General features: G+C 47.4%; 1 protein-coding gene and 1 pseudogene across 1 annotated transcript in view; one reads left to right on the top strand and one right to left on the bottom strand.

Annotated features, from left to right (window-relative positions):
• Positions 1–3243: 3243 nt before the first annotated feature.
• ITGA3 (integrin subunit alpha 3) overlaps positions 3244–13678 on the bottom strand; it is a 28708-nt gene continuing 18273 nt past the window's right edge. The window contains exons 17-26 of the mRNA XM_016158465.2: positions 13231–13310; positions 13038–13115; positions 12487–12589; positions 12147–12329; positions 11841–11963; positions 11006–11119; positions 9965–10063; positions 5835–5960; positions 5320–5461; positions 3244–4579 (exon numbers count right to left, since the gene is read on the bottom strand). Coding sequence (XP_016013951.2) covers positions 5351–5461; positions 5835–5960; positions 9965–10063; positions 11006–11119; positions 11841–11963; positions 12147–12329; positions 12487–12589; positions 13038–13115; positions 13231–13310 — 1017 coding nt within the window. The 3' untranslated portion in view covers positions 3244–4579; positions 5320–5350. The remainder of the gene's footprint in view (positions 4580–5319; positions 5462–5834; positions 5961–9964; positions 10064–11005; positions 11120–11840; positions 11964–12146; positions 12330–12486; positions 12590–13037; positions 13116–13230; positions 13311–13678) is intronic.
• Positions 7150–7265, top strand: LOC118604078 (annotated as a pseudogene).

The following is a 13678-nucleotide window of genomic DNA, read 5'->3' on the forward strand; positions in this document are numbered from 1 at the left end:
ACGTGGTATGTCCTGTCGTCCGACTCGCCCCTTTGATGTTTGTGCTCTTCACTGTTCTGTCCTTGACCTGAACTTGCCAAGTGCCTAATTAGGCTTTGTGCCAGGAACAGGGAAACACAGACAGGATTAAGATATGGTCTTCCCCTCGATTGTTTTATTTCTGAATTTGGGAGATCACTTCATAAATAAATAATTAAATAGATATAACAATGTGATTATAGCCATCATGGAGCTATATGCAAGGGGTCACAATGGGAGAAAGTCTCAGCTGAATGAATAATAACCTACAGGCCGGGCACTGTTTGCATGCATTTTCTTATTTAATTCTTCAGATAACTCTATTATGCTATTATTATACCCATTTTATAGATAAGGAGACCGAGGCCCAGGGATCACTCTCAGCTACAAATCTGAACTTGTTACTTCCCATGCTCATAGTCTTTCAGTGGCTCCCCACTTCTTACTAGAGCCTTTCGAGTTCTCAGGTGATCTGCTTTGGCTTAACTCTTCAGCCTCATCTCTCCATGTTCCTCTGCTCAGCTCCCAGCCATACTTCTCATCTACCTTGAGCCAGCCTCCAATCTTCAAGCTGCTTGCTTCAAATGCTGTCTCTTCCGCCTGGATCATTCTTTTTTCTCACCTTCACCTTCCCATTCTTCAGATCACTGACGCTGCTGGGTTGAGTTATGGGCCCCCTCCAAGTATTCCTTGACCTCCTGATCTTAGCGCCATTTTAACTCTCATCACACAGGGTCGTAATCATCAGCTGGCTCATCTGTCTGCTCCACTAGACTTTAAGCTCCTTGAACGTAGGGTTATGTCTGCCTTATTCACTGCTCTCTCTCCAGCACCAGGGACAGCACCTAACACAAAGAAGTGTAAACAGGGTGAAAAAAAGAAGTTGGGGTCACCAGGGAGACATGCCACAAAGGTATCAGGGAGGACCACCAGGTATCCATCCAGCTTGCAAATAAGTAATTGATGATGTTGGTGAGTACAGTCTTTAAGTTGCCTGGAAAAGTATCTGGGATACTATATGTAAAAAGCCTACCCCTATACCTGGCACATAGCGAAGAATCACTAAATGGCAGCTATTACCATTATTGTCAAAATTAAAGTAACAAGGAAAAGGCCATAACCTCTGAGGCTAGGTGTAGGAGAAGAAAAGAGATTTCCCATGATCTTACCCTTAGAGCTGGACTTCCATAATGTAGGTTATGTGTTTGGATTACAGTTCTTTCCGCAGAGATTGCTGCAGGGTGGTGTTGGCAGTGGCATGGTTTGGTGGATCAGTCAACTAGGTTAGGTGATGCAGAGGTAACAAAATCCCCTAAATCCTCAAACTTCTTACTACGGGTACAACACAGGTTGGTGGGGGCCTCTCAGGGACTTAGACTGACAAGAGCTTCATCTCAACATACGCTTCCACAGCAGGCAGAGGCAAGGAAAGCAGAACTGGGAGAATCACCCAGTAATTCACTGTCTCAGCCCAAAAGTGATCTACTTCCCTCCTGCTCACAACTAATTGGCTAGAATTAGTCACATGGTTTCATACAACCAAGAGGGCCCAGGAAGTGCAGTCCTGCCGCTGCCTAGAAGGGGCAGCATCACCTTGTGGGTCATTTTAGTGATATAAGAGCCAAGACCCTCTTCTGGAACAGCTGGGAGGTGCTGTGGCTCCAAGGAGCTCAGTAAGCTTGGGTTATAGATTCCTTTTGTAGAAAGTAGACATTGTTGCATCTCTGCCATTATTTCTTTCATAAAAGCTGTAACTGTACCAGTCCTGAAAATGATGACTTAGTCTCACCAGTGTGTGTGTGTGTGTGTGTGTGTGTGTGTGTGTGTGTGTGTGTGAGAGAGAGAGAGAGAGAGAGAGAGAGAGAGAGAGATGGACAAACAGTGCTGTGCTCTCATCCAAGCAGCAGCTCACAGGAGACTGGCGACTGGTGTATAAAGCTGGCCAGAGGGATGTGTAGATACCAACTTTTTCTTAGCAGGAGGTGGCTGCAAAGCACTAGACCGAGCTTAATTGAGTTTGCTCAACCCGAGCAGGATTTTGATAATCCACATTTGATAACCCACATGACTGAGTGAATAACCCAGATTCTGAAAGCAAACTAAGGTCTCTGGTGACTGGTTCTGAGAGCTCTGGGTAGGGGATGAGGTTTTTCTAGAGGAAATGGACATTTTGCTGTCAATCAACCTGGGAAGGGATAAATTGCAGCATAGGAAGAGGGGGTCGCTGGGCCCAGGACTCTATGTAATGTGGGCTCTGGTGGAGGGAGTAGAGAGCAGGCAGCTGCCACAGTGGGGCAGGCAGGCTGGGAGATACCCAGGCAGACATCAGGAGCAGCTCCTGGGAGAAGGGCCTGGGTCTGTGGGCTCCCAGAGGAGCTGAATTAGGAACTTGCCTCTAGGCTTCTCTGGGCAATACAATCCAGCCTTCAGTGAAGTCTTGCCAAAGGTCACAGCCTTGGGAACAATTAATAGAAGGACCTGTGCCATAATTTAGGATGAAGACATCATGAGGAAAGCAGCCTTGCTCCATTCCCTAGGCCTGTGTGTAGGGGACGACCTTAGCGTAGAGGAAGTGGAGGGCTTGATCCAATACTGTGAACTATGCCAGCTCAGCACCTAAGCACCCCTGGGGGAGCTTCCATGCGACGAGGGCTCCAGGCTCTCCTGTCCAGAGGCTAGGGAATGGATACTATGACCTTTCAGTCCTTCCAGCCTTAGGTCACTGCTTCACCTTCTGATCATCTACTCATCATGGTGCCTGTGGCTGGTAATGGGGAAACTGAGGCAGAAAAGCAGGTTTTTTTGAATGCAGCCCCTAGACAAGGGCTCTCGGCTCTCCACCTTTGGATGCAGCCTCCTTCCACCGTTATCCAGGACCACAGCTTCCTACCCCTTCCAGACTCTGCAGAGCATCACTTCTCTCCTCCGCCCTCCACAGGGCCAGCTCACTGGCCACCAAGAAGCCACTTTGGCTTCCATCCAGTCTACTCAGGTCTTTCCCCTCACCTTACATTCTACACTTCGGTTTCCTGTCTATGACCAGCCCTTAGGCTAGGGCACTCCTGAGAGAAGGGGCAGGTATCTCCTCCACAGTCTTCACCCTCTCAAACTCTAAGACCCTTGCACCAGGCTATGTCCATCTGGGGGTCAGCTAGATGTCAGCCATCAGATCAAATGGGGTTAGTAAGGGGGGGCCGGGGGTTGGGTAGGTAGAAGCAGATGCAGTGTGTACAAACAGGGAGCTGTTTATTAGTTGATGTGAGAAGCCTATATACAAAGAAGGCACAAGGAGGGAGAGGGAGCTCCCCTACTACAGTACCATGAAGTGGGTAAGGGGAGATGCCAATAGGCAAGGGGCAGGAGAGGGTTTTTGGAACCAGCTTCAACTTCTAGAATGGGCCTCAGGACTCAGCCCATGGGGCAGAAGGCAGAGCTGACAGGTGATGAAAGCCAAGGACAGCCAAGAACTCCACTTCTTGGCCCTTAACCCTTGGTCAGTGGGGGCAGAGTGGGGTCTGGCCAATGAGGAAGGGACAGGACTTCCTCCCTGTCCTACATTCAAGTGTCGCTCCCTCTGTGATCTTGTGGGAGTATTTCCAGGCCCTTCAGAGCCCAGGATGGTAGTGATGGGTGAGAACTGGTATTTCTTATGTATCCGTCCAACATCTCCTTGGCCCAGGGCTGGTCCCCTCCTCTACTGAGGATTCCACTGTGCTCCCAGGGCAGGCCCAGCACAGCACATCAGGATGTCTATCTTTGTTCCTTTAGGCCACGTTCCCTGCTAGTACATGCTGTGGCTGAGGAGAGAGGCTTCACAGAGATCCATGAAAGAAAGTCATCCTGGGGACCTTCATTTTAGTTCATTCTGCTCTGTGTCTGAGCATGCTGGGTCCTACAAATACCCCCTTAGACAACCTCAGGCAGATCTCACGCTCTCTGGCATGGGTTCCAGGAACTATATAGCTTAGAGCCTGGCGGGCTGTTTCCTGTCAGTAGTTTTAATCTCGAGAGCAGAGTCCATCCAGTGACTATGGCTCGAGATTGGTCCAGTGTGAACAAGAAAGGTGTCACCACATTGGGAGCCTTTTCCTCCTGGCTCTAGCAGAGGCTGGGACACACATGTCCATAAACCATCTGTGGTGCACAAGCACAGTGGGACCAACATGTATCCACATGTGTCCAGGGCACGGGTCTGTGACGTGCTTGGCATAGCAAGGTCCGCGGTCCCAGCACTCCTGCAGGGAAAAGCCTGTGGCCAGACGACACATGTATGCGCTCAAAGAGGTGTGTGTGCCTGAGCCTGCTGGTGCCAGCCAAAGGCAGTGGCCCCTGTGGACTGTCAGGGCATAACTTATGATAAATAGAAGGGGACACTGGGGGCGCGGGGGCGGGATCAGGGAGGATGTCAGTAGTATCGGTCCCGAGTGTGCCAGCTGGTCACCCAGTGCTTCTTCGTGGGCAGGGTCTCCCCTGGAGGTGGGTAGCGCTCCTCCTCCCGGATCCGCACTGCGTGGTACTTAGGCATGATCCGGTAATAGTGGGTCCGTTTAAAGAAGTCACACTGAAGTTGGGGGGAAAAGAGGACAGTTATCAGCAACTGGTTCTCGAGCCACTGGGAAGATGTACCCAGCCCCTTCCTCACCAACTTAGAGGTCCCCAAAGCCAGGACCCCTGATCCAAACACAGGCTATCTTCCTGTGCTGAGACAGGAAGGACAAGTTCCCCACCCCAAGCCCCACAGGAAGAGGAAGAGGAGAGGAGAGGAGAGGAAAAGGAGAGGGAGGGGCAAATGGAGGCAGAGGGGCAGCTAATGGGATGCTTGGAAGAGTGGTGGTCTACCATGACCATAATATGAGGTTGGTTTGTCACCCTGGAGGGGTCTCCCAGGAGGAAAAGTGCTAGTTCCCAGGAGGAAGGACTCTACGAATCTCCCCCTTCCCTGAAGGTGGGAAGAAGGTATAGAAGCGCTCCGGGAATTTGCCCTGTGAACTACAACATCTTGGTCTTAACCCTTTTCCAATCCCCAGACAGCAAAGGGGACAAGGGAAGGGTTTTAGGGCTCCCTCTTGGGGCTCCAAGTCCTTGAGGGGCTCAGTGGGGAGGGTGGTGAGAGCTGACGCCCTGAACTTTCCCTTGGTGTTGGGGGGGGGGAGGCAGAGAGAGTGGCCTGCTCTTTGGGGTGGTGCTGGGGACAGAGTGAGATGTGGAGAGGGCCCATAAAGGAAGAAGAGTAGACAGGACAGAGTCAGAGGCCCCGGCCAGCTGAGGGGCTCGGGGAAGAGAGCCTGGAGGCCGTGTTACCCGGGTGGGCCGGGGGCAGGGGCCGCCCCCTTCAGTAGTCTTCGGTCAGCCTCTCTGTTTCTGACGGCTGGCTCTTCATCTCCGCCTTCTGTCTCTTGGCTTCATACAGGGCGCGAGTGCGGGCTCGCTTGAAGAAGCCGCACTGCGAAGGGGAGGAGGTGGGGAGGGGCCATCAGGGAGAGTTTGGGGGTTCTTGCCAGCAGCACTCATGGACTGGGGTTTAGGGCTGGGGAGCCTGGAGGTCAAAGTCCTAGCCCCAGTTGGGTGGTGTGACGAGAATGTAGAGTTACTGGGTTCCCTTGTGGCTTGAAGGTCCCCCCACTAACGTAGGCAAGAGCATCTCAGTGGGTGAGGTGAGGATGGGCAGGAGACTGGAAGCTGGGAAGAGGTAGGAGGACATGGGGAAGGGTGGGGGTGAGATGGAAGTGAGGAGTGGGATAAAGGGAGAGTTGCCAAGGGTCTGCTGGCAGGAGGTCCCAGACAGGAGTCCAGGTGGCGCGGGCTGGGTTCCTAACCTTCCATAGCAGGAGGATGATGAGCCCCAGCAGCAGCAGCCCGGCACCTACAGCCACGAGCACCAGCCACAGCTCGATCTCAGCTGGAAGCTCCTCCACCAGCTCAGAGTCAATGTCCACGGAGAACTGGAGGGGGTGAGAAGGGGTTCAGCTCTATGCCTGCTCCCTCAGGCCCCAAGTTCATCTTTTCTGTCCCATCTTGGTCCCTGACCCTGCTTCGACCTACTGCCAGTAGGGGGCACTCAGGGACTGGAAAAAGCCCCTGCCTGCCCATTGACAGCAGCTGATTCATCTAACTCCTGGCTGCAAAGGAGCAGCCTCAGACCTGGGAGGCAACCTGAATTTGGGACCCACATATCGGACTTGGGTACCAGGCCCTTCCTTGATTAGCTGGGTGACTCTGGACAAGTAATTTCACCTTTCCAAATCTCCATTGGATGCTCTCTGATAAGGAGATCGTAAGGCATATAGCTAAGTGGAAAAAAGCATGGGTTCTGGAGCCAGACTACCTGAGTTCAAGTCCCAGCTGTGCTAGTCACCAGCTGTGTGGCCTTGGGCAAGTCTTTTAACCTCTCTGTTCATTTGCAATATGGGGATTATGGTAATAATATCTACCTCATAGGTTGCTGGGGAGGATTAAATATGTTTAATATGAGTAAACTGCTTTGAGCAATACCTGGTACACAGCAAGCACTCCATAAACATTTACAAAAAAATTTAAAAACACATAGCATAGAGTACTATTCTTTTCCTTCTCCTACTACGGAGATATATATATATAATTTGTACTATAAAATTATCTTATATTTTACATATATATTTTTCTGACTATACATGAGTGTTATTTCTTTTAAAATTATGTTGATTTTTTAAAAAATACAAATAAATAAACAAATGGGACTACATCAAGCTAAAAAGTTTTTTGCACGGCAAAGAAAACCATCAACAAAAAGACAATCTACTGAATGGGAGAAAATATTTGCAAGTGATACACATGATAAGGGGTTACTATCCAAGATATATATGGAACTCATATAATTTAACACAACAAAACCAAGCAAGCCAATTGAAAAACTGAGCAGAGGACGGACGTCAGTAGATATTTCTCCAAAGAGGACATACAGATATGAAAAGACGCTCGAAATCACTAATCATCAGAAAAAACGCAAATTAAAACTACAAACGCACAGTGAGATATCACCTCACACCTATCAGAATGGCTATCAAGGATATGGTTCCATAGTGTAGCGGTTAGCACGTCTGCTTTACGAGTGGACGGTCCTGAGTTCACACCCCAGTGGAGCCACAGTCCATGGTCTACGGCCATGCCACCCTGAACAAGCCCGAAGTCTGATCTTGGAAGCTAAGCAGGGTCGGGCCTGGTTAGTACTTGGATGAGAGACCACCTAGGAAGACCAGGTGTTGTAGGCACAAATAATAATAATAATAATATAAAGAATGGCTATAAACAAATCAACAAAACAAATAAGTACTGGTGAGGATGTGCAGAAAGGGGACTCCTTGTGCACTATTGACAGGATCGCAAATTAATGCAACCACTGTGGAAAACAGTATGGAGATTCCTCAAAAAAATTAAAAATAGAGCTGTCGTATGATCCAGTAATTCCACTTCTGGGTATTTATCTGAAGGAAAAAAAAAAACCTAATAATTTGAAAAGATATATGTATCCTTATGTTCACTGCAGCATTACTAGTAATAGCCAAGATATGGAAGCAATCTAGATGTCCATCAACAGCTGAATGGATAAAGAAGATGTGGTACATATATACAATGGAATATTATTCAGTAATAGTAAATAATGAAATCTTGCCATTTGTGACAACATGGGTAGATTTAGAGGTATTATGCTAAGTGAAATAAGTTAGAGAAAGACAAATAACATGATTTCACTTATATGTGGAATCTAAAAAAAAAAAAGGATATGTAAAACCAAACAGAAACAAATCCAGATATATAGAGAACAAGCAGATGTTACCAAAAGCGGGGGGCGGGGGGGGGGGGAGGAAAAATTAAAATAAATAGATAACTAGAAGGAAAAGTTTATCTCCTCTCAGTGTTTTAATCATTCCAAATAATAAATAAATAAAATATCGATGATATAAAGAAAATTAAAGGTTTCTTTTAATTTTACTCCCCAGAAATAAACACCTTCAACATTTGGGTGAATCCCTTTCCATAAGTTTTAATGTATATGTTTATATATGTTATTTCTTCCACATAATGGGATCTATGTGTACTGCATACACTCCTTTGCAACCTGCTTCTCTTTTCACTTAATATTATCATCTATTGATGTCAGTTAATAAAGATCAACCTAATCTCTTATGATGACTGCATTTCCATTGTAGGAAATGCAGCATAATTTATTGAACTAATCTACTGAAAGATATTAAGCTTGTTTCCAATTTTATGTCATTATAAACAATGCTTTAAAATATCTCTATATATTTATGTTTACGTACTTTTCCTATTATTTCCTTAAGATATATTATCATGTGCTAAATCAAAGGAAATGTGCATTTGAAACTTTAATAGATATTGACAAACTCATCTCTAAAAAGAATCCATCAATTTATACACCAATCAAAAGCATTGCCTTCTACCTCATCAGCACCAGCCAGCATTATTCTTTTTCGTATTTTCCCATCTAATGGAAAAAGTCTCACTGCTGTTATCACATCTTTACTATTGAGTTGAACATTTGTACGTCACCCTAGATACACTACCCATTTATCTTTATGCCCTTTATCCTTACATATTTATATATATATTTTTATATATGTGTGTGTGTATATATATGTATAGATGTATATATATATATATCTCAATATTTTGTCATATATGCTGTAGATGTTTTAAAAAGCAAGGTATCACTTTCCCTTTTAATTTCTTAACTATCTCTTTTGCTGTACAGGCATACTTGTTTTATCGCACTCCATGTTATTGTGATTCACAGATATTGCGTTTTTTACAAATTGAAGCTTTGTGGCAACACTGCATTGCGCAAGTCTATTCTATTTTTCTAACAATCACTTCTTGGGCTTTTGGCTAAGATCAAGTATAGTATTTTTCCAATGGGCTCAGATGATGGTTAGCATTTTTTAGCAATAAAGAATTTTTAATTAAGGTGTGTACATTGTTTTTTTTAGACATCATGCTATTGGATACTTAACAGATGATAGTGTAAACTAACTTTTTTATGTACTCGGAAACCCAAAAATTCATGTGATTTGTTTTATTATGAAATTTGTTTTATTGCAGTGGTCTGGAATCCAACCTGCAATATTTCCTGTATATAGATTTAAAATTTATATAGATTTAAATTAATTTGTTGAATTTTTCCTTTGTGACTTCTGGGTTTAATAAAAGAATACTCTCTTCCCCCAAATAAAGATTATCATTAAATTATTTTCTAAATTTTCTTCTGGCATATTGTGTTTTACTTCCTCTATTTAAATATTTAATCTAACTCAAATATATTTTTTATGGTGTAAGGTGGAAGTTTATATTACTTTCCAAATGTGTTCTCCCAGTAGGACTTAATAATCTACTTCTCTCCACTGATTAAAAATGCCATCTGTATAATAAAATAAATTTCTATACTGTTCAATCAATCTTTCTGGAACTCCGTCTCCCACCTTATTATTTTAGGAAATGTACCATAACGTATTTCACCAACCCTCCATTTGTCTCCTATATGTATCTCCTACATATCTCTACTTACATCCTTTTCACACCAAACTATTAGCAATTTTTTTCATATTTATTCTTCTGGATGTAACTTTTTTCTCCAAGTTCCCACAGAGATGGATTATCTTCACAGAGATGTTGTGTGCATCAAATAAACTCAAAGAGAGGTTCTCAGCCCTGGCTGCACATTAGAATCCACTGAAGGACTTTGAAACATACCAATACCAGTGTCCCACCTCCACTCAGATTTCATTATTCAGGGGTGTGATCCAGACACTCGAAGTTCTCCAGAGGATCCCTATGTGCTGCCGAGATCGAGAACCACATAGCAAAACTGTGTGATAGCGCTCTGAAAAGATGCCCTGTGCTCCTATGCTCTCTGGCCAGGCACCGCTGTCTCGTGAACACGCTCACTCACCCGCACGGTCTTGTTCTCCATGTTAAGGGTGGGGATGCTGGTTCGGAGGAACAGGGTAGCCCAGCTGGTTACCCTGATTCGGTCGAAGTCCCTGTAATCCTGGAGGGAGTAAGAGTGGGTCAAAAGAAGCAACTGAAGCCCCTGTGAGCCTCCTGACCCTAAGCATCGTTGACTTGGAGCACCCTCCCACCACTCAGTATCCCTGAGCAGCACCCAAAGGCTCTGACAGCCAGGCCTCCCCATACACAAATGCACATCATTCATTTATTTATGCATCAGGTCCTATGCTAGATGCTGGGACAGCAAAAGACAATGAAGGTCACGGTCTAGGTTAGGTCTGTGAGCTAAACCTGGCCTGCCACCTGCTTTTGTAGATCAAGTGTTTTGGGCATACAGCCAGTCCCATTCACTTATGTATGATCTATGACAGCTACAGTGGTGGAACCGCACAGTTGCAACACAAACGTGATGATTTATAATCTGTTCCTTTACAGAAATTTGGTCTAGGTGGCATGAGAAGGCTGGCACGTGAGCAACTGCGACTTAGAGTGGAGCATGACAAGTGGCACGTGCGGCTTCTGAGAAGGTTTTGTGGACCTTCGGAGGAGGGGAAGTCATTTTCAGCTGAAAAAGACCTCGCTGGTGGTGAAGCATCTGAGGGAGACCCTGTAGGCTGAATAAGCGTTTGCATGCAGAGATAACGGAGGGGCAGCTGGCATTCCGGGGGGACGGAGTGGCGTGGCAAAGGCGTGGAGGTGGGAAAGTCATGGACGCATGACAGAACAATGGACTTGAGAGGTCACTTTGGCTGGAACAAACATGTCATAGCCACACGCGCACACAAAGTAACACCGACGCAGCACACAGTGACAGGTGTACAGCCTACCATGCATCAAACATAATACTGTCACTGAAACACCAACTCACACATATGCACACACACATGCATGAGGCCTTGCTGTGACCCCGGCCTTACCCTCTCCCTGTTGTTCTCCCCACCCAGGTGGAGGACAGCAGAGACCTCCAGACCCAGGCACTGACCTCGATAAAGGTGCTGTTCCACACTCGAGCCTGCACGGTCACATTGGTGACGACAGGGGCATCGGGAATAGGGCACTCCAGCCACACGCAGCGGGTGTGGTCACTGCCACAGCTCTGAGGTGGACAAGGAATGCAGGACATGAGATAGTCTGTATCTCCAAATTCTTCATGCTTCACCTCTTTACCTTCAACTCCTCCTCGGGCTGACTCGAAGAGACCTGGCTTCATCCTTTCACTCCCGTGCCCTCCCCCTCCCCCCACACTTACACGTTAAAGGCACATTCTTTGGGCCAAGCACATATAGGTGCCAGGAAGTGGGTAACATGAAGTCTGATCGCTGCTCATGGAAATGGGGCCCAGTCACCAACATTCCTTTGCCAGGCCCCTCCCATACTGAGCCTTTGTGCATGCCAGCTCCCTCCACTTGGGATACCACCTCCTACCTCTCCATCTATCTAGGCCTCGACTTGTTTCCCGGGCCTCTTCTGACAGAGGGCACCCTGCCCCACTTTGTCCTGTCCCTCCCCACTCCCCAGCCCTAACTACCAGCAAAGCTTTAAGTAGCTGTATCACCCCCAACAGGTTGTCCTCCTGGGAATAGAGGCAGCGTCTTTTCCTTTGGTCCACTGTATTGGCTACTCCCCAAGGGCAAGGGCAATGGGATACCCTCTGAGGGCAGATGAGTCTGTCCCTTCTAACTGGGGACTCCTGAGGACAGGGGCCACATAACTTCACCAGCTTGTAGTCTTCTGGTAAGTAGTACCTAACCCCCTAGCTTTGTACTTCCCCTGGGCGTGTGGGCACAATCCTCTCTAATATTGCCCTGGACACTCACCAGCAGGGTCTCAGACTTGGCTTTTTTGGCAACAGCCAGAGTGGCAGGTGGGGGGCCCTGGCCTCCCCCTGGGTCAAGCTGCCTTCGCCTGCGATGTGAAGATGGCAGCCTATCCCCAGGGACCTGAAGAAGGAAGACGAGATTTTCCGGGAGGAAGGAATGGAAGCAGAGTTGAGAAGAGGAAGAAAGGGCGGGGGAGACACAGGTGCCCTAAGGGGTGTGAGGGGAAGGAGGGGAAGACATTGGCCTTTTTGCCCTGAAGCATGCAAATGAGGTACAACTGAAAGATCCCTGTGGTGTCCTTACAGAGAGAGTGAGGTTGAGAGGATTGACAAGGTCTCCGGGTGGCTGGCACGGCCAGGACCCATTGCCGTGGATGGTGATCTCCGTGGGGTACAGCAGCCACTTGCCGTTGATGACTTCATAGGGCCACTCCAGACCTAGCACCAGGGTCCCCAGGGCTGCCAGCCCTTCCCCCATTGGGCCCACCTGTGAGCAGAGAGGGTTTCATGGCCACCATCTCCTGGAAAACCACCTCCATTTCATCAATCCCCAACCTTCATACTCTCGGACCTCAGATCCAGAAAGACATGACCCGTTGCCCTTCCCAGGAGTCTCCAGCCCAGGGTTCAAGAGGCCTCCTTACCTGGAACTCATACTTGAGAGGGCTCCCCACATCCTCCACAGTTTTCATGCCAGACTCACCCATCACTGTTCCTCCAAAGTAGCTTTGTAGCCGGCGACTCACCCTAGAGGTAAGAAAAATTCCAGCTCTGCCCAAGCTGTGTGGTCTCAAGCAAGTTATTTATCCTTTCTGAACCTCAGTTTCCTCATCTGTAAAGTGGAGTTACTAATTGTTGGTATATTGTGGAGCTGTTGTGAGAAGTCAATGAGATGAAAAATATAAAATCTTTAGCACAAAAAGCTGTCAAGAGCTGGTAGGGCCACACTAACACCTTAGCTCCGGAGTTGCTGATTCCTCCACTGATGCCTGCTTCGCAGGGGGAATAATAATAATATTAACAATAATGATAGTGATTCTCATTGTTAAGGGGAGCAATGACCCAGGGGAAGTGGAGGCCTAAGGATACTAGACCAAGAGAGGTATGTCAGAGGAGCTCGTGAGACAACCTGGGGACAGGGAGGCCCTAGCTCAGGCGCAACAGGCTGGGGTGAAGGGACAGGAATGGTACCCACATGCTGAGTGAGGCCTGGAGCGTATAATCCACCAGTAAAGTCAGGGTCATGGGCTGCAGATTGTCCTGGTGACTTGACCTAGAAAAGGAGTGCAGGAAGTAAGTGAGGGAGATATGTCAGCTGAGGCTGGGGCTTGGGGGAGGCCCCAGGACACCTTAACCCTGACATAGACTGGCTTTGCAAGGTCACTCACGTGGACAGCTGCAGCTGCGCCTGGAGCTCCCTTGTGTGCAGGGTCACCCCGATGACCTCAAAGACGATGAGTAGCTCCATCTGCCAGAAGGAGCAGGGAGGCAGAGAGGGGTGTTTGGGGCCAAGCAGGGGTGATGCCATGGTTGGGAGATGGCTGAATATGATGCTTGCGAGTTGCTTCTCTGTCTTCCTCTCTCCCCATTCTGAGTGAGGGGTCTCTACCTCCCCACCCATCTCCACTCTTTCAATCTCCCAGCCTCAGCTTTGCTTTCCTTTCCTCTTTATTTTTTAATGACATTTCTGCTACTTTTGAGCTATACGACCTTAAGCAAGTTGCTGAAACTTTCTAAGCCTGTGTTTCCTTTCTGTAAAACAGCATCTCCCACCTTAGAAGGTTGCGAGAATTATGTCATATAAAAGAAGCAAAGTGTTAGGCTTGGGGCCTGGTG

Source organism: Rousettus aegyptiacus, unplaced genomic scaffold, assembly GCF_014176215.1.
Source record: "Rousettus aegyptiacus isolate mRouAeg1 unplaced genomic scaffold, mRouAeg1.p scaffold_m13_p_6, whole genome shotgun sequence".
Lineage (NCBI taxonomy): Eukaryota > Metazoa > Chordata > Mammalia > Chiroptera > Pteropodidae > Rousettus > Rousettus aegyptiacus.